This window comes from Aythya marila (assembly GCF_965140915.1).
Source record: "Aythya marila genome assembly, chromosome: 1".
In the NCBI taxonomy this organism is placed as follows: Eukaryota; Metazoa; Chordata; class Aves; order Anseriformes; family Anatidae; genus Aythya; species Aythya marila.
Genome location: NC_139042.1, coordinates 122,764,762 through 122,790,145, shown reverse-complemented (window position 1 = coordinate 122,790,145; position 25,384 = coordinate 122,764,762). Strand labels below are relative to the sequence as shown.

At 37.2% G+C, this 25,384-nt stretch overlaps 1 protein-coding gene across 2 annotated transcripts in view; it reads right to left on the bottom strand.

The window, feature by feature from the left end:
* STXBP5L (syntaxin binding protein 5L) overlaps positions 1-25,384 on the bottom strand; it is a 192,654-nt gene that overhangs the window by 19,937 nt on the left and 147,333 nt on the right. For both annotated transcript variants that reach the window (XM_082764227.1, XM_082764228.1), the window contains 2 exons: positions 21,261-21,326; positions 851-1,021 (listed from right to left, as the gene is read on the bottom strand). In XM_082764227.1, the coding sequence (XP_082620353.1) occupies positions 851-1,021; positions 21,261-21,326 (237 nt within the window). The remainder of the gene's footprint in view (positions 1-850; positions 1,022-21,260; positions 21,327-25,384) is intronic.

Here is a 25,384-nt window from a genome sequence, read left to right as displayed (position 1 = left end):
TTCAGTTTTTGCTAGGCTGAAGATTTTCTGCATAGACAATGCATTGTTGCAGGAATGAGGGGGCGCTGGAAGCTTGGGAGACAAGGGTAAAGGATGCCAATACCAGAGTGGGAACACTACCAAGATGGAAGGAAAACACACCAGCTGAATGTTCCTTCTTTTAATCTGCAGTTAAATAGCTGGCACTGCTGAGATTAAAATAGGCTGATTGTAGATTTTAAGCACAACGTATTGCCATAAGTGGTCCACTTTGTATCTCTAAGTTTAATTAAGTCTCTTCACCCAGGTAGATCAAGATCTGAAGACTGTTTTTCAAGCAGCAAAACTAGAAGCTCATTATAAATACAAAAATTGATTAGATTATGCACTATAATTTTACAGTCGTCAGTGGCCAGGGATTGTGGAATTTTATACCATATTTACTACCATTAAATCAATAAATACATACAAAGCCTGAACTTGCATTCTAAAAATATCCTATTCATTTTCAGACTCGGTAAGTAGAGACAATGAGAGTTTGAAACGTTAGTACTACTAGCTGTCACGATTACTGTACATAAGCCACTATGAACAATTGCTTTTCCAGAACAAAGCACCCCATCCGTACAGGCGAGGGGACAGCTCTAAGAGTTTGGTGAGGTTCAGCATACCACATCCCTAGGCAGCACAGAGCTCAGGAGCAGGCTGGTTAGTAACAACACTAGCACACAGGGTTTGTTCTAATTCTAAACAGTCAGATGAAGACAGCAGTTCAGGGCAATGACTAGGACAAGGATCATGCTAAATTTAATCACTTCCACACCTGGTGAGAAATTCACAGATACCTAGCAAAATAGTCATTGCCACCCACCTTCTGTGGTGACTGGGAGGGAAATCTCCATGCAGGCTGCAGACTGCGCCTTTCTAAAGGGGGGCCTCCCAGGCCCTCGGCGGTTTGCTTTTGAGACGTCCGCGCTGGAAAGTCGTTTTCCTGCACTGCAGCTCTGGGATGTTGGACTTGTACAGTGACCATTCACGTGATCTGGAAAGTGAATGCAAAATGTGCTAGGTAAAGTGCCAGCTCGCAAAATTCAGAATGGAGGAGAGATGTTAGTGCTGATATTTAAGAATGGGTTAAGTTAGATCTTCTGAGAGTAACCTTTTTTGTTTGTATTATCAATGCAGCACATATATGTAAGAATAACTCACCACATCTTTAAGGTATATTTTGAAATAAATTGAGGGATATAGAACTGGTACACATTCTTAGAGCTGCAAATCCCACAGCATTTTATTGACCTCTGTGCATGGGTAGTCAAGATAAGGTGGGTAACGCTGTCATCCTTGATGTTGTGTCTCCTATTAGATACCAAATAAATTTGAAAACTCTCTTTCCTTTTTGCTCTCATAAAGAACTGCAAGTGTAATTTACTGCAAGATTGAGCTGGACAACTTCCCTACCTGTCTAGAAGCTGCAATGACACAGGTATTTAACTGCCCCTATTTGTGACAGTTATAAAACTAACCATAATGTTTCTAAATTATTCTTTATATCCCACATAGATTTATCTTACTGCTAAAGAAACTGCCTGCTGAACAATATGTTTGTCTGCTACAGAACTAAAGATGTGAGGCTGAGTCCTTGGACCCCTGCTAGAGGCCGTGGTCAAACAGCACAGCACATGCTGCCATCTGATGAGGCAGGGAACAAAACACAGTTGCCTGAAACGCTGCCTACATTTGTCTGTTCTTCATCACTGAAAACAGGTCTTTAGACCACAACAATCCACCGAGCAAGACTTAGATCAGATTTTAGAGTGGGTTGGATGGGATCAATGGACTACAACACATTTGTACGATACTACACTTCCCCTCACATCAGGTACACAAATATGAGGTGAAGAATTACTGAATGCAATTTTCCCTTCAGCTTATGAAAAGATATACAGTTGTGTATAACTGACTTATTTTTGGTCAGCAGATAATCCAGACTTGTTAAGTAAACAGCTGGTCAGCTATTCAAAACAATGAAAGCTCAATACTATAGGTAAGGGTGAGCTTGAAGTTTCTACCCCCATTTTAAATGTCAGGTTATTTATATCTCAGAATTAGTCTTTAGGTTTCTATATACGAGTATATTCAGCATATCATAATTCTTGTCAATTTTTACTGTATCCAAGGAAAAGATGAATTTTAATACACCAAGAAAAATTAGTTTCTTTGTTACCATGCCATGATAGCACCACTGTACACAATGAAAAGTTATTTCTACGTTCAGATGATAAAACAGATTCTATACTGAATACAGCATACAGTGTGCTGTTATACGTAGTCTTCTAACGTGCAAATCATATCCTTTACTTGTGAAAGCAGTTCTGTCTCGATGAACAAAACAGGAAAGAATTGTTCAGAATTATATTTTAGAAAGCAATTAGTGTCTATACTAAGACTGAGTATCTATAATGAAACAGCTCTGTAGGAGACACAACGTTCATGATTCCCATCATGTTTCTTAATACATAGCTATTAACTGAGCTAACAGCAGATATCAAACTGATGTGGATGATTCATTCAAGTTATATTTAGGAAATTTTCCAAAATATACTGGAACTATTCATATATTTCAGCAGAATGTCCTTTGAGATCGGGGCTTTGTTCAAGGGCACAGGCTGACTGTTCAACCTCAGCAAAAGATACATCCTCATCCAGCTGCTTCCTTTCTTCAAAATTCAGTTTGTGTGAAGGAGTTTCAGCATGATATCTAATTATCTCCAGGGGGATCCTAGGAAGTGGTGAGGAACATAACAGAGTAAAAAAGAATCATATTCTATAGAAACATCAACAGTATTTATGAGTCCCTTTTCCTGAACATTGTGCAGAATGGACACAATTCATCTCAACCCCTATTCACTGTGCTATATTTTAAGAGAAATTCTGCTGTTTCTTTTAGTACGTTTGCTTTTTCTCAGTTTACTTTCACAGGCCAAAATTAAACAAATAATCAACAGCTTCTGGGCACCTAAATCCCTTTAGTTGTCTTTCTGAATAAGCAAAGCCAGTTCCTGTGTAAAGAACAAATCAGCTGCAGGGACATCCTTCAAGTACTGAAGTCGGTGAAACGTTAGTGAATGCTAGAACAATGAGTGAAAGGGGGAGTTTAGTGATCAGTGACACACTCTTCTATACTTTAACACAGCTCTGTTATTCTGATTAGATATTATTTTTCAACTATACATCAAGGAGCAATACAGCTCTGCAAACCTTAATTTAAAAAAAAAAAAAAAAAAACGAAAAAAAGACATTGAAAAAAATAATATAATTCTGGGAAGTAGGACTACAACATTTTTTGCTGAGAGGTTAAGAATCAAGCAGATAAATCCAGTATGCATTTACAAAAGAACTATGTGCATATTTTTATGGTATAAGCTCAATGATATGAAACATTTCTGAAGAATAGTTATGTACTATTTAAGAAAAGGTTCCTTACTGCATAGTATGAAAAAAAAAAAAGTGTACAAGAAAAGTGAGAGGAAAAAACAATAGTAATTTCCTACAGTGTACTTTGTAAGGGAAATTAAGAGGATGCTCGCGCTACCACCCTTTACCAAAATGACTGCAATGATTTTCTAGCCTTTTGAGACCTGAATCACCTGATCCTCCTTTGCCATAAGAGACGTCTTCCAGTCACCCCAAAGAACAGATAGAGAAAGCTAGAGAAAGTCTTTACAAAGACTTTATGAAGACCAGCTTTGTTCAACATGTAAGGAAGAACAACACTGAAACTCTTTTGTTTGCTGGCTCACTGCTTTTGTCATTGGGTCACGGGCTTTTCTCACATCAGAATATTAGTTGGTATTGAGCACCAGTTGATAATGGAGATACTAACTGTACTTAAAAAGCAGTGCTTTTGATGCAACAGTGCAACAGCTCCTAAATCTCTCTTATTTTGTAGAAGGGATAGAATAAGTTGCCTAGGAAAAAAACACCGCACAAAAAGCCCTTCTCTCTTTTCTACCCCTTTCCACAACTGCATTTGTCATCTCCTCCTCTCCCTTCCCGCAGATGTCATTGCCACTGGCACCGCACGATCCTAGCTGAGATTTAACTGAATCTGAGTATACCCCATGGGGTCAAGGGAATTTGTGTTATACTCCCTACTGGTCCTGGATCCCAGGAGCAAGTCCTGGATTTACTAATACACTGCATCTGGGCATGCTGTCTTAGCACAGCTTCTCCTTGAAGCAGTCATCACACTGTGTGACAGCCACTCCACTCTACCTGGGCAGCACCCTTTTCTCCTGTTTGTGGATAGCAAACTAAATAGCCAGGGCTCAGGAACAGCTATTCTGCTCGTTAATTTAAACATGTAAGGCTCACGCAAGTAATGGAAGTAATTATAGAAAATTACCCCATACTACAAGACATGAGTTACTGTGAACTTGATGGAACTACTGAGAGATGCCTTATGAGAGATGCAATGTGCAACATGACAGAGCAAGCCTGCTGGATAGCCTCAAATTTAATCTGATTCTTCTGAGTATTACACAGACCTGAAGCATATTATATATACATGGACATGCTAATTTTAGTTTATACACGATAACACATATATGAGACACCACCTGCCTTGTCACACAACTGCTTTAAACTACTTGGTGACCTTTGCAAAAAGCAAAAGGGACCAGAGAAAAGCTGAATCTCTGTTAAAACCAAATGTACTGAAAATATCAGTCATAAAGGAGAAACATGAATTTGCAGTTGCTGTCTAGGAAGTTGTTACACTGGAAATGACAAACCTAAAGAAATGGTAAGAAAGATCATTGTTTTTCAGTTCTAACAAAAGGATAAATTAACACGGAAAAACTAGCTGAAAACCAGTTCTTACTAATGATCTGAGGGAGGTTCCAACTTCCTCAACTGGAATAAGGTAATCAACAAAAGAGCAGGCAAGAGGAACAGAGAAAGCTGCTTTAATACGGAGCAGAAAAAACATGAAAAATGAGAAAGTCCCAGAGAATTTCTTCAGTAAGTGTTAAGGACTACACTCTACGCTGTTAAAAGGAGGAAAAGTCTGATTCTATTTGGGGATTTTTGTGTGTTATCAATAAATGAGAGATTAGGTAATGATTATGTGTGACTAACAGCTTTTTTCTTTACACAACAAAGAGATACACGTTTAGGTCAAGAAAAAAGAGACCTCACATGACTGTACAAATAGCCTGAAGGACAGTCTCAAGGTTGCACACAAGCAAAAGTTGTATAAAAGTGGTGTGAGAACACAGAGCACACCTTAAAGTTTTAACAGATTGTTCTTAAAAGTAAATCCATTCCAAAGTCAGGATCACAATTTCCTCTTGGTGCAGTTCTGTCAGCCAGTAAAGAGAGGAGGTGTGAGACCTAGCAGAAGATATTGGTGCAGATGTTCTGCCAACACATACATGTATTTACCGTTGTGCCTTTCCAGTTGGAAGAGTAAGGATGAATTGTACTGTTACTATATTGATAGTACATTTAGGTCCACACTCAAGAATATAACACACTGCCTTTACAATATACTGCCTTGTGTAATGGAATAGTATCCCCCTTATGGTAACAGGCTCCTATAATGCACTTGATCCCAGGTATCACCATTTTTCTGAAAGAAATGTGAACAGGTTTTATTTTCAGAGAATAACACATTTTGAACCACTTCAAAGTATTTTAAGTATGTTGTCATTGATAGAGCCCCTTCCACAACCAACGTTTTTGCCAAGTTACAAACAATGAAATCAAAATACAAAATAAACAATATCTAAATGAGGAATGCTAAGAATATATTACTGTTTGTTACATCACCTCTACATTAACTTTATCTCAATAACCTGGCATTTCAAATCTAAAAATAAATTCATCTTTGTTCCCTGAGAACGAAGTGAAGAGTTCCTCAAGTTCCTCAAATTTCAGACTGCTTGGAACTAACTCTATTCCTCAGATTCTTCTGCTGAATTTCTAGTGATCATGTAACATCACACTGCTGGACTGACTGTCTCAGAAAGTAGACAGGACTCAGTGTACCTCAACAATAACTTAACAAAAATTGTTGCTACGCTTTGTGCAATGAACAGGAAAACACAGACAGAAAATTTGAATTTGTTCTGAAACAATCATGAAACGTTATACATACAGCGCTGCATAGAGGACAACACTGAAACATGCAAGTAGGGTGGATGACCGAGTGACTACCTCAGGTAACAACTAGTCCCACATATCCCCTATTAGGAACATCACAATTGTGTTTTCAAGTTGAAAAAAAATAATCTGTTTTTAATTCCCAGTTTTTGAAAATTAAACCTTTTCAAAGAAGCTGAACTGGAAGCATTTTTTCAGCTTAAACAGGACAAAAATAAGGCATGGAATATATCAGCTGGAGACTTTCTAAACAAAACTTACCTTTCCATCCAATATGAATTAACAAAGTGTAAGATAATTACAAAAAATGTAGTTGTAGTCTATTCTAACCAGATTCTCCTGAAAAGCTATGTCATAATGATTTTCAAGGTTTTGTCTTTTTCTCCAGGTATTAACAACATCTTTCTTGTTAACTAGAGGTAAAAATATCTGAAATAATTGAGCTAGCACTGCTTCACTTACTTGTAATGCCTCTTTAGAGCTAGCTTCTTTATCTAATTACTGAAACAACAGTAAACAAAAGGCAGAACATCAACAAGCTCAATTCTGCTTACCCACATTAAGAAACATTACAGATCTCTTCAGACATAATTTTTACCTTGAAATACTGAAATGACAACAGGGTTATTTACTCCTCAGATTTATTTTTTGTTGTTGTTGACCTATGTCTTGTTTTGCCATCTCGCACTAAGTTATAAATAATTTCTACATCATTAGCTCTGAAAAGAAATGAAGCAGGTAGCATTTCGTTTTGCCACATTATTAGCAAGCTATGTATCTGCTATTCCTAGTTATTTGGGGTGCAAAATTTTGATTTTTGTCCAAAGCATTCTTGATTGTATGCCAGTATAATTGGTCCACTCCATAGATGTTCGTATATAAATAATTTGTATGCAAGTGCTCAATAGAAAGACACAGACCTTGTCATATAAACCATTCCAAATATAAACAAGTTTGCATAATTTTTTTATGCAGCAAACAATTCTAAAAAACACAAACAAACAAAACAAAAACAAAAACTCAATCTTGTTAACCTTATGCACTGTAGATTTTTGACAGATAGCAGTTTATTGTAAATAATAAATTAGTAACTATTGCTCGTTTTTATTTTAGTGCTGCAAAAGCAGATTGTATGCTAGATAACTTCTGATTTAAAGTTCTAGTTTTTAAATATTCTTCTGCTTGTGCACAGTTGCTAAAACTATGGATGTTGCTCTAAGTCCCAACAAGGTGATAGGACCATTTGTCTCATGATTAAATCTCTGCCTACAGATGACAGTGTTTGTGGGAGTCTAATCCCACATCAGATTACTGCAGAGAACCTTTGGGTGCAGGCAGGTTTGGTAAGTCTATGTGTAGCCCCAGGTTTTGATCGCTGGCCTGAAAAGGCTGCTGAGAGTATCACATCCTGAAAAGAGTACAGAGACCACAGAATTCAAGAATAATGTACACATGTTTGCATTTCTTGAAAACAGAGGAAAATGACTTACCTTTGAGAGTCCTCAGTAAGGAACTCTTCTTCAAGTAAAACCAGAGAACTTCGGAACAGTGAGTATTATGTTAGCCTACCAGTTGAGTATCATGTTGTTATTATCAACTCTTAAAAGCATGACGACCTTAACTGCTTATTTGGTGGCTTCAGCTAACAAACAGATGTTGCTACTTTTCATTCATGACTACATTTAACTATACCAATTATACAGTTACAGTCGCATTTTGGTAATTTTAAGTACTTACCTTTCCTCTAGATTACTTGCTTGTTAAATCTCCAATATACATCATATTTTTTTTTTATTTTTATTTTTTAAATCTGGAAGCATTAGAAGTCAGAACACAGCACCTTTCTGCATTTGAAATACAACCACAACAGATGCCAATTATGCTGTGACAGTTAACAGAGTTAACCTGCTTATCAGCTCTCGTTCCTTTTTTTTCCTTCTGGTTACTTGGACTGGCAGAGTACTAATATATCAGTTAATACCGGTCATCTTTAAAAAATGCTTGACCATAAATTTTCTCTCACTTAATTTAGGAAGAAACTACTGCTGTCACACACTTGACCTTTGACAGATGAAAGACTTCTTTTAAAATCCCAAACCAATAATAGGAAATTGCAGGGAAGCCAAATGTTTAAAAACATTCCTGTAAAAGTAGAAGACATTAGTCCAAGCCACAATGTTTTTCATCTTAACAAAGATCAAACTTGCAGCAAAAAAGGCAAACCACATCCTTGAATGTATTAATGAGAGCATAGCCAGCAGCTTGAGGGATTAATTCTTCCCCTCTTTTTGGCATTTGTCAGACTGCATCTCAACTACTGTACACAGTTTTGGTCTCCCCACTACAAGTAAGATATTGACATAAAGCAGTGAGTTCAGCAGAGGTCTACCAACCTGATAAGGAAATTGGTACACACAGTGTAAGAGGAGAAGCTGAGAACTACTTTTTTCCCCCAGCCTTAAGAAGAGAAGGCTCAGTTGCAACCTTATTGCTGTCTGTAACTACCTGATCTGAGTACACAGAGAAGATGAAGCCAGACTCTTCTCAGATGTGCACAGTGATCAAATAACAGCAAAGGACTCAAGTTGGAACAGCGGAAATACTGGTTAGATATTAGGAGATTTTTTTTTCTCCTGTGTAGGCAGTCAAAAACTAGAATGGGTTGCAGAATCTCTGTTCTTGGAGGCATTCAAGTCTCAGCTGGACCAGCTAGGTCAGGACAGTGCCAAGCCTGCTTTGATCAGGCCTATAGCCTAGACAACTTCTAGAAATCCCTTAATTATGCTATAATTCTAACTACAAGCAGATTTCAGATGACTCCTCAATTTAGCCGTATTTTCAGACCCAAAAGTGAACAGAAATTACTTTGCCCTTCTAGGAGGAGACCTACACTGGACAGTCCATAAGTTCCTCTGCATAAAAAATACCTATCATTTTCAATGTACACTGTCAAATAATTCAAACAAAGTAGTGTTAAAGCTAGATGTCTGGATTGCTTTTTCTAAATATGTCAGATCAAGGAGGAAAGCAAGTCAAAATTATGATAATTTTGAATTTTCCCAAATGTTCTTTGGCCCTGAAAAGAAACCCTACAAATCGAGAGCCAGAAAAACTAGTAGAGAATGTTCCACTTAAAATCAACCAGGCAGTAAGCAAAAGCAGATTAAAGGCTTTGAAATTTTGCCAGATGAATGCATGACGTTTGTCCTGGGGCAACTGAGGCAGTTTGAGAGAAGTAGTGACTAGAAAGCAATGTCTATTATGAATCTAATGATGTCTGCTGTAAACTACTTTGAAAGGGTAAAGCAGGAATTGCTGTAAAGCTATTGCCAATCTTTAAAATAAAAATGAGGTCTTCTTTACGGCATCTAGCTTCTGTTTCATAGGCTTAGGAGCATCCAGAAAGTGACACTTTCCTTTTAATGAAGTACAAAGGCATCAAATGATGCATATTTTCATACTACAGTTACTTTACTATATGCATAAATCTTTGAGGAAAGAAAAATCAAACAGATTTCACAAGCCTGGTGGAACATACACAGCATAAAACAGAATACAGAGTTATAACCAAAGCTTCTTTGTCTGACTCTTACAAATGTGTTTTATGAAGACAACTTTCAGAATCAAAGCTTTTGGACCTCTGCATCAGAAAACATTTCTCAAATCTTGAAAAATTTGAGCTTATTTGGTACTTTGTCTAGTTTCTCACTTCCATATAAAATGGTAGACATTATCTTTGAGCTAGGTTAAGAATTCATTCACTGCTTATAAATATCTGCAGAAAGCATGGGAAATTATATTAATCTTTTGAAGATCGCATCTTAGGGGAAAGAAAAATGTCTGTCTCTATTTGCATTTTCTTTTGTTCTTTGTCTACTAAAGGCTAGGTGATAGCATAAATTCATGCAGTGAAACCATCTGTTCAGAGGAATTAAATAAAAATTGATGGTCACTGAGTCTGTTGATTTTTAGTTGGTGCTTGTGTCTAGCTCCCTACGATCACCTGGGAACTTTAAAAGGTTTTAAAGAAATGAGCATAAGAGAAAAATACGAGCCGATGCTTAAAGTGGCTGGTGAAGCAAAGTTTGAAAACTTTCATATGAAAGCAATTGTACATGTATATATTTAGCCCAGATTCCCCACTTTGATTAGGGTTATCCTGATAATTCATTTCGCTGCAACAGTCCATGGAAACATAGATTATCTTTTCAGAAAACTTTTGGGAAACAGCATTAGGTTTCAAAATAAAGACACTGCCATTCTGAGCTGCATCTGAAGACTAATAGAGAAACTGTACGGTATACGCAACAACATTACTTCTTCCTTCTAGACAATCCAAATCACCATTTGGGTTACAGATTTGCAGTAGCTAAAACTATCAAGAAGTTATAATGTCTCTCCATATATGACATGTTCCCACATTTCTGTATGGAGGTATGGTATCCACAGATATGACAAGTTCCTCAGCCATGATAGATAATAGTCACTACCTCAAAATAAAAAGATATTGAGGTCAGCTAAGTTACCAGTCATACAAAGGTCAATGCAGAGTCCCAGCATACCTTTAAATCATGAAAATCCTGACAAGGTTTAACTAGACACCCTCAGTCATATTATTCCTTTAAATACTAGAAAACAACCCTCTAAGCTAGTGCGAGCAGCGGTAGCACCTCCACATGAAATAGATTTAACCTCTACTATTTTAATTCAAAACAAAGTGAAAGCAAGGACATTACACGAACCACATCCTAACAAGGGAGCAGAACTGTAAGCTGCCAAATGATAATGTATTTCCCAATTAGCTGCAGTTGGTGCTGAAAGCAGGCAATGTATCAGAAAAACCTGTGAGCCAGAGCCAACAGGATGGATGTGCAACATCTTACCATTTGAAAGTGGTGACTGCAGTACCTGTAATACAAGCATGGGCCAGACAGCATTGTTATCCCCTGAATATTAAGACTATAGGTACAATCTCAGACAACAAGCAGCAGTGGATAAATAATCCCTAATAAGCTCTACCAGTGTAGCCAGGACATTTTGGAACAGATGCAAACAAAATGCAGACATTATTTATCACCTTTTCCAGGAACTCTCATTTAAATTTAGCTCCTTACATTAAAAAAAGGCTTTCCAGCCAGTTGCAAAATAAGCTATCTACAATTCAGCACAGTTTTAATGACCAGAATAATTAACAGGAATCTTCTGCCCTTCTAAGAGAGTCATGAAGCAGAAGTAAAACAAGCTTTTTGTTTTGTTTCTTTTTTTTTTTTTATTCTCCCCTTCCCTTCCCCCCCCCCTTTTTTTTTTTTAAAAAAAAAAAGCTGCTTTCTGCAGTTGATTAGCCATGAGTAATGGGCAACTTATACATTGAATGCTGCTTCCACATGCTTCATCCTTAGCAATCTATCAGGCTTCCTGATCATAGGAATACAGAGTACCCAATAACTGTAGTAGTAACAACAAACAAATGCTTAAGTGAAAATTTGGTAATACCTCCCATTCTGTAAGAAATTTTTGAAATTAAAGGAGCTCTACCAGTTCCTGCAGGATGTTGAAACAAACTGTCTTCTGTTTGTTTTTAGGTTATTTTGAACTTGTTCTACATTATTCAAAAATAATGAGAATGGGTAATTGGAGGAATGGTAGAAACAGGGCTGTTGAAATCAAGGATATGATTATACATTCCTGTCCTGGTTTCAGCTGGGATAGAGTTAATTTTCTTCCTACTGGCTGGTATGGTGCCATATTTTAGATTTAGGATAATAATAAAGCTGATAACACACCAATGTTCTAGTTGTTGCAGAGCAGTGCTTGCACTGAGTCAAGGACTTTGCAGCTTCTCCTGCTGCCCTGCCAGCGAGGGGGCTGGGGATGCACAAGGAGCTGGGAGGGCACAGAACCAGGACAGCTGTCCCCAAATGGCCAAAGGGACATCCTGTACCAGATGGTGTCATGCTCAATAGTAAAACTGTCGGGGCTGGCACTGCTTGGGGATGAGATGGGCATTGGTCGGCTGATGGTGAGCAACTGTGTTATGCATCACTTTTTTTTTCTTGTTCTTATGTCCTTATCTCAACCAATGAGTTCTTGTGTTTTTACCTTTTTTGATTCTCTCACCCATCCCACTTCAGAGGTCATGGAAGAGAGTGAATGCCTGTGTAGTACTCAGCTGCTGTCCAATTTAAACCATAACAACTCCATTCATCTTCAGAATTCCCTACATCTGTCATACTTAGGATGGATCTTCATGCTTCTTATACTCATAGGTTGAATTTACAGTTTTTCTTTGTACATTGCTGTCCTGCTTCCCAATCCTTGTGCCTTTTTAATTATTATTATTTTTTAAACATAAAACTGCCTTCAGTTTTTCAGTATATTCTAGGCAATGCTTACAACATTGTCCAGCTCCCAGCATGACTGCCAGAAAGCTGTGGGTAAGGCATTTTTTTCCTCTGACATGTAACTTGAAAGTTGTATCTCAAGATGTTGACCAGAATAAAATCTTATTATTCATTCTCATGTTATATATTAAAGCCCTCACCGCTTCTAGTTATGTAAATTTATTTCTTGTTTTGCTAAATACCTCTAATTCCAGTCTTTTACACATTAAATTTATCTTTTTCTTGGGTTATGCTTCAAATCTTTCAGATGTGCTAACATAATACATATGTATTTCATGCTATGTGTCCTTCAAAATGATCTTTTTAATATAATACTAAGAAAGCAAAGTCCAACCTATGGAACATAGTTTAGCCTTAGATCCTACTCTATGGCTATTCTAGTTCTCTACATATTCACCTTCACTCTTAATAGCTGCCCATTTATTTAGTGATAAAAATCATTTTACAGGTCTACAGCTGCCTCCGTCGCTCCTTTTAAATCTCTAGAGAATTGGTACTATAATTTTCCACTCCATTTTTTGGGGTGTATTCCTACATTCCTAGTATGTCAAAAATTACTGTTAATGATGGAGTAAATTATTTCAACTAATTCACTCTGTACACTGAAATCTGCATAATCTGGACTGGATTTCCCAGTGATCTTGCAGCATTTATTTACTTAACCGTTATCAGGAGCTATTAGCAGTTTTCTAAATTCTTCCGTAATTTATAATGTAGAAGACATGTTTATTACCCTGACTTTTGCCTTGGGGAACAGTGTTACATTGGTTTATACATGCACAAGATTCCTAGTGACAGAAATTAAGTTCAGCTGCATTATGTAAGAATGTGATCCATCTTTAATATCTATCTCTAAAAAGACATTCAAAGCGATGTGACATGGCTACACAGCTTTTTCAGTCATCTTACATGAGAAACTTCCCATGACAGCAAAATCAAAAAGGACTCCTTGATACTGAGAATATTTAAAAATAATTATAAAAATCTTTTTGTTAACCATACACTCCGCCCCAAATGCCAGGAGTGATTATGTTTATGTGAATATTTAAAAGGGCATGATCTGCCCCAAACATTTTTGGGTTATGCAAGATATTAATTTCATTTTAGGTTTTCTGAGGTGAACCTTCTGCTTTCACTTACTATGCTTTTCCACTGAAAAATTGAAGAAGGATTGAGAAAAAGGTTATGACAGCATACTTAACAGTTAGCTAAGTCTGAGACAGAAATGAGTGATTTTTGATCTGACGTCTGCAGAGCTCAAAACCACCATAAAATATACACGTTCAACTATCTTATTACTGCCATGGCACGGAAGTTGTATGTTAAATAAAGAAATAGACTAGCGCATGCATTGGGTGTTAAAGGCAGAGAAAAACATAACTGACAACCAGTTATAATGCTTCAAGTGTGTCAAAAGTTCTGGAACCACTTCATAACAAAATATTACACACACAGTGTGTAATGATTAGCAAAACGTGTCTACATAAAATAAATGAATATTAAACAAGCAAAATGCTGAGAGCTGCCAACAGAACTGTATGGGTTAATAGGTGGTTTTTAGAAAGCCTTTTCAGACAAAGCCTCCAAGGTTATTGTGTTAACTCATGGATCAGTTGGTAAAATGTTTTGCCAATGAATGTAAGGAAGTTTAAAACTGTTGGCTTTCGCCTACCGTACCAAGATCAGTCTTAAGATCTGTTGGCAGACTTAACTTTCTTGATCCTTTAACTGAAAAAACAGAAAAAGGAGAAAGGCAGTTGTTAATAATTAATAAAGAAAAAGGAGTGAGGGAAAACAACATGCCATCTTCTGGTTAATACCATGCTGAAAGTTTTTAGCTTTTTTTTTTTTATCAGCAGAATTATGGTTTAATTTTTTTCATGTAACCCATTCAGAAAAATAAATGTAACTAAACAAAAAAGCACTGGAAAAAACGTTACTCCAGCTCTCAAGAAATGAATAGTGTTCTACATAGCTTTGGCTGTATGCTGCAATATCTTACCTTGTGATGACAGGAATGATTAAAACAAATAAGATTTAGGCAAATATTGCAAATGCTGGTTATGCAGCATATCACAAATATTAAACAACTGGAAACCAATTTATTAAGAGGTTGCAATGAAGTTATCTAATGACATCATACTCGAGATATCATTCAAAAAAGAAGGCATATTGTATAGGTAATGGAGACAAACCACATTACTGTACATATTACAGAAAAGACATTGCACAGAAACGAAATACAGCAGCTTCAGGATACAATGCAGTTTTATCTAGACGTCAAAATATTGCACTCAATTTGCTGAAGATTTAATTATCTGTTGTGTTCCAAATACACAACAAAACTATGATTTAATTTCTTTTCAAAAATGTTTTCATTTCCTTACACATGAGCACATTTTTAAACAATGAACACCAAAGAACTAAAATGAAGCATGTCTTGTATCAGTCAAAATGGTATTAAACTTGTTAAAAGAATGTCTTAAGAAATCTTTTATTATTAATTCAGAGGACTTAATTTCCAATATGGTTCTTTTGTTTTGTTTGCAATCATTTTTTTTCACATTGTTTTCTAGCTTTTGCCCCTTATGTATACTGTCTGTTATTAGTAGTAAACAATGAAGTATCTGTCAGCTAACTACTGTAATTCTGAAAAATAATAATAAAAAAAAGTCCCACATCATAAGTATGACAGTGGCAGGAACACTGGGACATGTGAACATAAGGAACGAGTCCTTTGTTAACTCCTATTTAGTAAGGTTTTAGGTCAGAAGGATGCCTACAACAGCCACTTACCATTTCAAGTCACAGAGCCCCTGAAAGAATCTCTGTTGCAATGTCATCACTATAAAACCTGCAATGTGGCACAGGAAAATATCAGCTGGCACCTATGCTAGTGTTTCACTCCCTCGCTCTTTTTATTTTTTTCCTTTGCTGTTGTTTTTGAGCCCTTGGAGAAGAGTATGGGAGCCCTTCAGCCTCTCGAGCAGCCTTTTGGTATCAGTAGAAGCAGCACAACCCCCCTCCCCCCCCCCCCCCCAGTAACACATTTCTAGCTGTGACTTTAAACAGATGTTTTAGAATAAGGTGAGATCTCTTCAGATCAAACCAACATTAAAATCTTGGAAAATAATTTCAATACCAAGTCTTAGCCTGTGCTTCCATTTTAGGCACTCATACAAAGGCCAACCACAAAGCTTTGAAAACATTCTGTTTACCTGGAGAGCTGTCATACACTTTCAGACTGAGAACAGAGGTCACTGCTCCACAAACTCAGTGTTTTTCTAATAGAGAAAGAAGCAGCACTTATGATGTGATCCCCTTTTGCTTTAAGGAAAGGACAAGCTCTGGCTCAACAACACCTCTGAAAAAAGGATTACTAACACCAATGGAAGGTTGTAGGACACTTTACTAACAGACTAGAATCTACACTGGGATATTTCAGAGGTATAAAGCCTAGCTGCATTTAACACTAAGGGAGCCTTATTAGTGCTAGCATCAGAGGCTTTGAGCTTTATAAAGAGGTAGTTTAAGCTCTATTATTTCAATATTGCAGCTATTCCTGTACAACATTCTGTTTTATATGCCACAGCTATTCCCAAACTGTGGTATTTATGTATGGACTGGAAGACTGCAGATATAGTTCCCAATTATTTGCACAAGGTGCAAAGAAAGCTCCCTCTGATTCCCTCAAAGGACCCTAAAAAGGCTCAATCTGAGAGCTTCTGCAGCTGCTTGCAGATAAAATAGGCATACCATACTGAATGCTGCAGTCTAACAGGCTCAGGATGCTCAAGGGACTGAAGCTGGGAAAGGGAGTAAAGATCTGATGAGCTGGACTACGGGTACAAGGACATTGTAGGTATCCCAATATTGGGAAAAAATAGGAAAAACAGAGGCATGGGCTTGCTGGTCCTGTATGGTAGGGAACATGGTGAGTAGGGGGCAAAAGTAGAAAGGAGACACACAGAATTTGGAAATGAAGTAAGTGTAGTTGGGGAATCCCAGAAGTTACTCCTACCACCATTTCCACCAACAAATATGGAATTTTTTGGTGTAGGACATGATTGTGCTAAGACACACTGTCAGCAAACCAGACCTCTGAGAGTAAAGACAAAAGATGGAGTTGATTGTTTTTGTGCTTTACTGAAGAAAGCAAACAAACAAACAAAAACCAAACCAAACCAAACAAAAAACCCTGTGCATAATACTGCCTTTTTTCTTTTTTCTTTTTTTTTGGGGGGGGAATAAAACTAATGTTTTAATGATAAATTGATCAGAATGGAGATATTAGTATGCAACCAATTTTTAATTCCTAAAGTATGTATATTTTATTATCTCTACATTCAAAATAAAGGAGGATCATGAATAGTATGACCATTATGACCATGCAGCTTGCTGAGAATGAGCTTTTGAAAACTCTTCTAATTTATGAACGAAGTAGAGAAGCCAGCCTTTTGCTAGCTCAAGAGGCTAGCAGAGCTCTTTGTTACCTTTACGTCTTTACATTCATACCGGAGGCAGCCAGCAAAAATTGTAGTACCACAGTGCAAGGTAAGACAGATGTCAGGAAAGTCCCTGCTCAAAAGCCTAAGTTGGGCTGTTTAAAAATATCTAAAAACAGGATGAGAAAGAGGCACAGAGTTAATAGGTAAGATCTGGCAGCTAGCTAAACTGAGGACCCAGCCCCCCTGACCAGAATACATCCCACCTTGTAGCCAAATGGTTCCTATCAGTCTTTCAATGAAAACACCAAGGCACAACCAACCCGAACAAGCATGCCCTTGGAGCTATGACATTTGGTGGTGTGTCTCCCCCAGCATGAGTGTAGTCAGAGAAAAGATTATTCAAAATGAAGGTGATTTTATAGAGCTCCTTTCTGGTACTCAGCTTTTGGCTCCAAAACGCTTTGGAATATCTGTCCCTGTCCTTCACTGCTAAAACACGGATTTAAGAGATGAATATTTAGATACCCACTCATATAACATACACAGACCATGGATGTTTGGCTTCTGGGGCTAAGAGCCAACTTGGGACTGCCCCTTTCCTTTGGTGGGCTCAGGTGAAGCACCCTCAGACAGTGCTGTGCTTTTCCCAGGGAGCTGCTTTCTGGCTGAGCCTAGCTCTTGCTGAGCTACAGCTCCTACCACATCAGCCATACCCGTACCTGGCCACTATCCTGCTGATTTGGACCCAGACTCATGGACTGACATCTTCACCTGGACCTGCCTGGCAATCCTGGGCTGTATTTGGCCCTGCTCACCCTTCCCAGAGCTGCCCTGCTCCCTCATTTAGCTCCTATCTCTGTGGCCCATAGGGAGCTGCTGACCCCTGCCACTCCCCAACATTGAGCTCAGGCCCCCTCAAACCCCCAGGCTGCAGGGCGGGCTGCCCTGCTGCTCCCCTTGAGCCCCACACCACGGCCCAACTCTCAATTTCTTACCCTCTACCAGCTCATAGTGCTCCCTGTTCCTTGCTAATTCCTGACAAACACATCCTTTCTCAAGATCTTAAGCAAGCATTAATTTATCTGATCTGAAACGTCTTCACATATTGGAAGAGTGATAAAATGCATCTTGTGTTCTAGGATCTCTTTAATGTTTAATTTGCTTTCTGACTAATAAGCATTCTTTTTAATTTAATGTAAATAAATAGAAATCGTTATGCTGGCGGTGTCATCAATAATCAAGTTGCAAAATGAATTACATTGTTTTCACACACACAAAGTTCTGAAACATACATATCCTTGCAGAAGACAAGAAAGTAATTCTCAAACTGAGTCAAATCTCTTCAGCTACTTCGCAGTTACCCAAGAGGTAGAAAAGAATGACTGTTAGAAACTTAGTCATATTCTTCTTGAAACTAAACTATATAAAAACATTTCATTTAGGAAAATGGGAGGTTGACATGGCATGGGCCCAAACCCAGCTCATATAACCAGTGGAATAAATCAAGACTGTAACACTTCGAAGTCATAAGAACTAGTATACCTGCCATTAGGCACCCGTTCCAAAGCTCTTGGAAATCAATTGTGGAAGTCTTTACTCTGCCTTCTCTAAGACCTATAGTCTTAAATGTATTTGGGATATAAGCTGCCAACATGAAGGTGATTTCTTAAGAATAAACAAAAAAGAACTTCCATTTTAAAACACAGTTTAGAGGTCACTCTCCTGTACATGGACTGATGAAATTATTTCCATCTAGTCTTTGAAAGAAGTCTAAATAATCCATTGCATCTTACACAATGAAGTGAAATGGGCTGTCAGAGATACATTTCCTACTGCTCAGTGTGTTTTCAACTACATGCTTCAGTATGAACCTGCATATAAACGGTTAAAGAAACAAGGCACAGAAAACCTATATTCCTAGAAGCCCATTTATAATATTTCCTTAATTGGATGATAAAAATAAAGCTAAATATTACTGGTATGGGTACTGTTTTGTAATACATTATATAATAATTAACTCCAGCATTGGGTTACCATTTATACTATGAGGACTTACAAAGCCTCATAGTAACTCTAGAGAAATGAAACTACTCAAAGCATTCCTTTTGTTATTGCAACTCTGTCACCTGGTGATGTAGACATACCCAGTGAGAACCTCATTGGGCAGCAACTTGAATCATTTGACTCAGCACACAACTGTTCCTTCTGTTTCTTCTAAATATCAAGGATAAAGCCTTGGCCTATCTTTAATAAAAATACACGGTGGCTGATTTTACAAACACAGACATCATGGCACTCTGCAGAGTGCAGCACAATTCCATTATGGAGCTTGTGTGCCATGATCTTTAAAGAGATCAAAGGCAAGAGTAGAGGTAAAAAGATCCTGTCAAGTGAATCCGTAACTATACAGATTTATTATATGAGGTAGAAATGTTAATCAGTGCAAAGAGTGATGTGGCTGTGAGGCTGTGCTGATAAGCATAAGGTAGTTTCACTCACAGGTTCTTGGAGGTCACACTTTTGAGGTCAACTACTCCAGGTGTTTATTTTGAGTTTTGACTAGTTTTATAGTAGGTATGCCAGAGCAATTTTTTTTTTTTTTTTTTTAGTTTCGCATTCATTTAAAAAATAAATAACTATCAGTCACAGCAAAAGTAATTTCTATTTTAAACAGCGGTTAATTCTGTAACATTTACTGCCTACAAATTGCACCTGATTTCACATTTTAAAGACTCGAGGCTTGGAAAACAACATGATAGGCTAAAATAGGAAACATTCATAAATTTGTCAGTTTCCCCAGTGAATGTTCTCAGAAACAGAAAAGCAGAAGAAATTGCAGAACAAATTAACTGAAATGTATCTAAATTAGGTATTTTGGATCAATAGCAGAACGAAAACATCAATTTTAACTGCAGAAAATGTAAGATGCTATAAGGTTCACTCATAATTTTAAAATTAAGCATATGCACATATGTTTACCAAGTCAGTGATCTCTTAGTTTTCAGTAAAAAGAGTTTTTGGCATGTCTTTGGAGAGAAGATCAAAAAGCTGAATCGCAGTGATCTGGGTGATAAATGGTCTAATTATACTGGTCTATCTTTTTTTTTTTTTTTTTTTTTTTTTAAATCCCTTATGGCAAGTTTCTGAGGCCAAGCTCAAGAGTTTGAGCTCCTAGTGTTATACCAATATTATTATAGAACTTCAATATTTCCATGTCTACAACATCTGGGTTTAAACTACAACAAGGAAATATGTCTTTATTTCAGAACAACTATTTTTGTTTTAGTTCTTGATGTATCATGGAAACTACTTTCAGATTTTTGTCAGCTAGTAATTACTGGGCTACATTCAAAGTGAAAGTGTCCTGTTAAAGTAAAATATGTGATAAAAAAGGATTTGAATGGCATATTTGTGGGAATTTGTTACCATAACTAAGGAAAAACATCTAACCAATACTTACCAAACTACAAGGTAAAGAAGTGTGATATGCATACCACAAACAAAATGAATGCATCACAGCTACCCCTGCTTATTTTCTATCAAACCTAGAAGTCAACTACCTAAAACAGCTCTAAGCAATGAAGTTTAAGACAGTGAACTCACATTAAAGACATCAATGCAGACTAGGCACTTGCAGAAAAAATCTCTAGGAATGTGCTGAACTCCATATTCTGAAGGACTACGGGTAAGATGGGAAACATTTATAAATTTTTAAATTGCTGGGATCTCACTGCAGGGTTAAAACAGTTGATAAACTTATATTTTTATTTGAGGTTATGTTTCTATTGTAAATTACAGCACTTAGGTGCTGGCAGGCTCTAATAGTTAAAATTTATCAGCTCCATATTGCTACTTTTCAAATAACTTATCTATGTGCACATATGGATAATATATATATATATATATATATATAAATTATAGGGACTCCATTAAAAAAAAAAAAAAAAAGACAAAGCCTTTTAGGAAAACAGAAACAAGTCTCTAATAAAAATGCTGAGTCCATTTGAGACATGGGATATACCTGCACAATGTTGACTATTCCAGTGTTTACATACTCTTCACCTCAAGTTGCACCACGTACAAATAACTTTTCTTTAAATGAACAGACTGAGTTTCATTGTGCTATATAATAAGCACTTTTCCAGTAAATTCTTCTCTTCAGAACTGTGACTATACACTTCACTTCTTAGGGATTAATGAAACACAGTGATGTATGACATGAGTGGCTTATACAGACTGCAGGAAGAGAAGCCATCACCTTTACCTGAAGTGGGAGACTTGCAACGCTCTAGCTCCAGGGAAACTGGACTGTCACTGAGTTCAGTCAGGCCTGAAAAAATGGAGTTAAAAAGTTAAGTTACAATCTAACAGGGAATGCTTCAACTTTCTCGGCTGATGATATTCTACACTCTAAAGTCAATTTGGAGAACGGAATGGTGTGAAATGTGAGGGAAATATCTATTTCAGAATAACTGCAGTTTTCAGGCTGTCACTACAGAAATTTAGGTCTGCTTTAAAAAAATAAAAATAAAATTAAAAAAAAATCACACCTCATGTTAGCTCAAATTTGTTTTCCCAAATGCCTCAGGCTATAAAGAGTCACTTTACCTAATGGCCCAAAACAAGTAAATATAGTTTAAAATTTAAATGTCTGCAATGTAAATCAAACTCAGTCTTCCCTGTCCAACTGACATGGAATCACCTCTATCCTTTCACGTGCTGTGGAATGCACGATGGAAACCATAAAACAGGGTGGGGAAGGATGAAAAAAACCATAGTACTGGTGAAAGAAGAAAGTGAATACAAGAATATCACCACTACAATATCAGGATCTTTTGTATGAATTCACACAAGATAGCTCATTTTAAAGAGCACATGGTGATGGTAATGCTGTCTGAATATACGAAGCAGTTTTTTGACAAGGTACCTTAATACATTGTTTATAAAGATTTGTGAGGAACTCATGTTCAGCAGTCTACCACGGAGAACAGCAGCAAGCAGAAAGTAATGTAAGCTGAGTTTATACTGCTTAAGCTTGGTCTCGTGTCTGTGATCAAGCTAAGACCCATTTTTAGCACAGATTGCATAGATGAGTTTGAACATGCCTTCTGGGCGTGTCTTGTGCTACCCTTTACCACGGGCTAACTGTTGAGTGGTGAGCTGGGCATGGCCATACCTATTCAAACATGCTCTTCATATGTAACCCATCGTGCCCTGTGCCCTGAATCACTTGTGACAAGGAGGTCTGACACTTCATGCCATAGGCTGCTTCAGACTGGCAGACAGCCGAGCACCAGACATCCATCTGCTAGCAGCTACACTCACAGCACTCAAGTCATAGAGTCTAGTGAGCATTAGCCCACATTCAGATGCACATCACTGTAGTACTGACAGTGTGTTTACACACACTGCTGATGTTGATGTATCCTGGAAGTCAAACGTCCTATCTGGACCTTTCAGTATGCTTTAATCTGGCACCAGTCCTGCCACATGATATGTTTTTAATTTTGTATGGCTTCTGGACATTAAACTTCAGGGACTTCACCTCTAAAATCCATCTAGACACTTGTTTTAAAAAAATAAAAGAAAACTCTGGTACCATTCAGTCATTGAAGTCTGGTACCATAGAAGATCTCTTTGTATTAAAAACAATGGGATCTCAATGGATATACAGGTATTCTTGTTACAGTGTAATTTTGAACTGCTCTGAGAAATTTGGAATATCCAGAGTCTGATAGGCAGAATAAAAAGCTGCCACCACTAGCTAAGCTATGCCACTGCTAGAAAACCATTAAGAACACTGCATCAGTTTGGCCTGTCAAGTAGTAATACCATATTTGCTCCTGACTCTTAAATGAAAGAAAATCACAATCCAGATATTAATCACAGAATTTCTAGGTTGGAAGAGACCTCAATAATGTCAAAACCCCCAAAAATGTATTTCAAAAAAATTTAGTTGAATCATTTTTGATTCAATTTAGAATCTGTGGCAGAATTTTATATTGTAATCAGTTGAATCTAGTTACTTTTGGAATTGCAACAGAATTCAGGAACTGCAAGCATTCAGGGAGCCTCTCTATGTGTATCTTTCTTAGTGCAAATCTTACACCTCACTTTGTTGGCTCTGTACGTACCTGCAGATTTGGGGCATTTGATTTTTGCAGCAGAAGTTTCTGCAAGGTATAGTGCAAGTTTGGTTCATTAATATATCAGAGGCCTCATATAAATAAAATTAAATATTAAAATCTGATTCTTTTCTAAATGCAATGTTGGAGTTTTAAAAACTTAAGACTATGGCTATGACGTTATCATTAACAAAATCCTTCAAAATTACACTGAGTTACTATTGGTTACAGTTACAATGCCAAATCCTAGGTCATACTTAATTCTAAATAAAATTCCTTTTTTTGTGAGTTCAAAGAGACAGTATTATAGCTCAAGCCACATTATGGTGCCACTGATTTATGTAGGAAATGTGCCAAATACACCACTGTTCTGAAAAACAAATAGTAACTACTGTGAGAATACCATAAGCTTTTTATGCTTGGCAACAGTTCAACAGCTTACTACAGTAAAGAGGCATTTCATATTATGGCATTTTAGAGTGGTGAATGCAAACTTCTCTACAGATCTAGACTAGTTGTCAGAACACTATAATCTCTAATAATGTCCACCAGCATATGCTTAAAACAAACAAACAAAAAAAGTGCAATAATACCACTTATGCTTAGTGTGGGGATTTACATGCCCTCCACAAGCATGCTGTCTTAGTCTCTCTTGGACACTTAGATTTGTTTAAGAACTGACGCTTGCAGATTTTGCCCTGCCATAAATCTTTCTTTCTTAGAAACATTGAGTTCTACTCATTATTCAAAGTTTCTTTTAATCTCACTAAATTAACAATCCCAAAGATATTATCTGACAATGACTTGCACAATCAAATCATTCACTGAAAGGAATAAACACATTTTTCAGTTTTTAATTTGTTACCTTTGATTCCATTAAATGTTGTCATTTGTCTCCCTTTGAGATAAGAAAGGAAGTACTCAAGCTCTTCTATGTACCAGTGCTTATTTTCTACTGTCATTTCCTTTATAAGGAAACCATGTTAAATCTTTTTAATAATTCCTCACCAGCAAGCATTTCCACACAGCTCAGTTTCCCTTGAATCTTTGAGAGGCTACAACAGCTACTTGCTGTTGCATTAAAAAAAACCCACAAGTTCACTTCTTGCTTTGAAGTTCTGTAGGCCCAATCTGTGTCCCAAGGTATTTTAGCTAATTTTAGCAAAAATAACCAGCAAAATTTGAGTCCAGGTAGATCAAGAACATGCCAGCAAAACTAAAGGCAAATAATTGAGATTGGGAATTTAAAGAACCATCTGTGAGAAGATGTACCTGTTGACATTATAATGAAGTTGATTTTTTGCTTTGAAGAATTTATAAACATGAAACTTATGCAATATCTAAATATACCTTATGAAGCATAAATCAATTTTAATGGCATCACACAGACACTTTTCAAAGTTTACTGGTTTCCATCTCCTTTTTAATAAAGAACCAGAAACATTAGTAAGGGATTGAAAGTGCACTGTCTAGTATGAAAAAGCTTTTATGAACTCTATTTAAAATAATTTTACTTTAAAAATTTTGATCTCTGTAATTTCACAATTCAGACATAATTTACTTAAAAATCCATAGCCATATCTTTAATTAAACATTAATAAATTATAAGCAAATTCTAATATTCATGAGCCAATAAGTAAACTCAATGTTATCTTAATCCATTGTCTTCACACGGAACTACCATATTATAGAATCATAGAAGTTGGAAGGGACCCACAAGGATCATTGAGTCCAACTCCTGGGTCCCCCAAGGACCACCCAAAATACATAAATAAATAAAAATCAGATCATGTGTATGAGAGCACTGTCCAAATACTTCTTGAACTCCATCAGGCTTGATGCCATGACCACTGCCATGGGGAGCTTGTTCCAGTGCCTAAACACTTTCTTGGTGAAAACCCTTTTCCTGATATCCAGCCTGAACCTCTCCTGTCACAGCTTCAAGTTGTTCCCTTGGGTCTTACTGCTCATCACCAGAGAGGACTGATCAGTGCCTGCCTCCCCACTTCCCCTCCTGACAAAGTTGTAGACCTTTATGAGGCCTCCCCTCAGTCTCCTCTTTTCCAGGCTAAACAATCCAAATGACCTCAGCTGCTCCTCATACGTCTTCCTCTCCAGACCCTTTACCACCTTTGTTGCCCTCCTTTGGACACTCTCTAAGAGTTTTATATCTTTCTTACACTGTGGCACACAAACCTGAACATAGTAATCAAGCTGAGGCCACACAAATGCAGAGTAGAGGGGGACCATCACTTCCCACGAC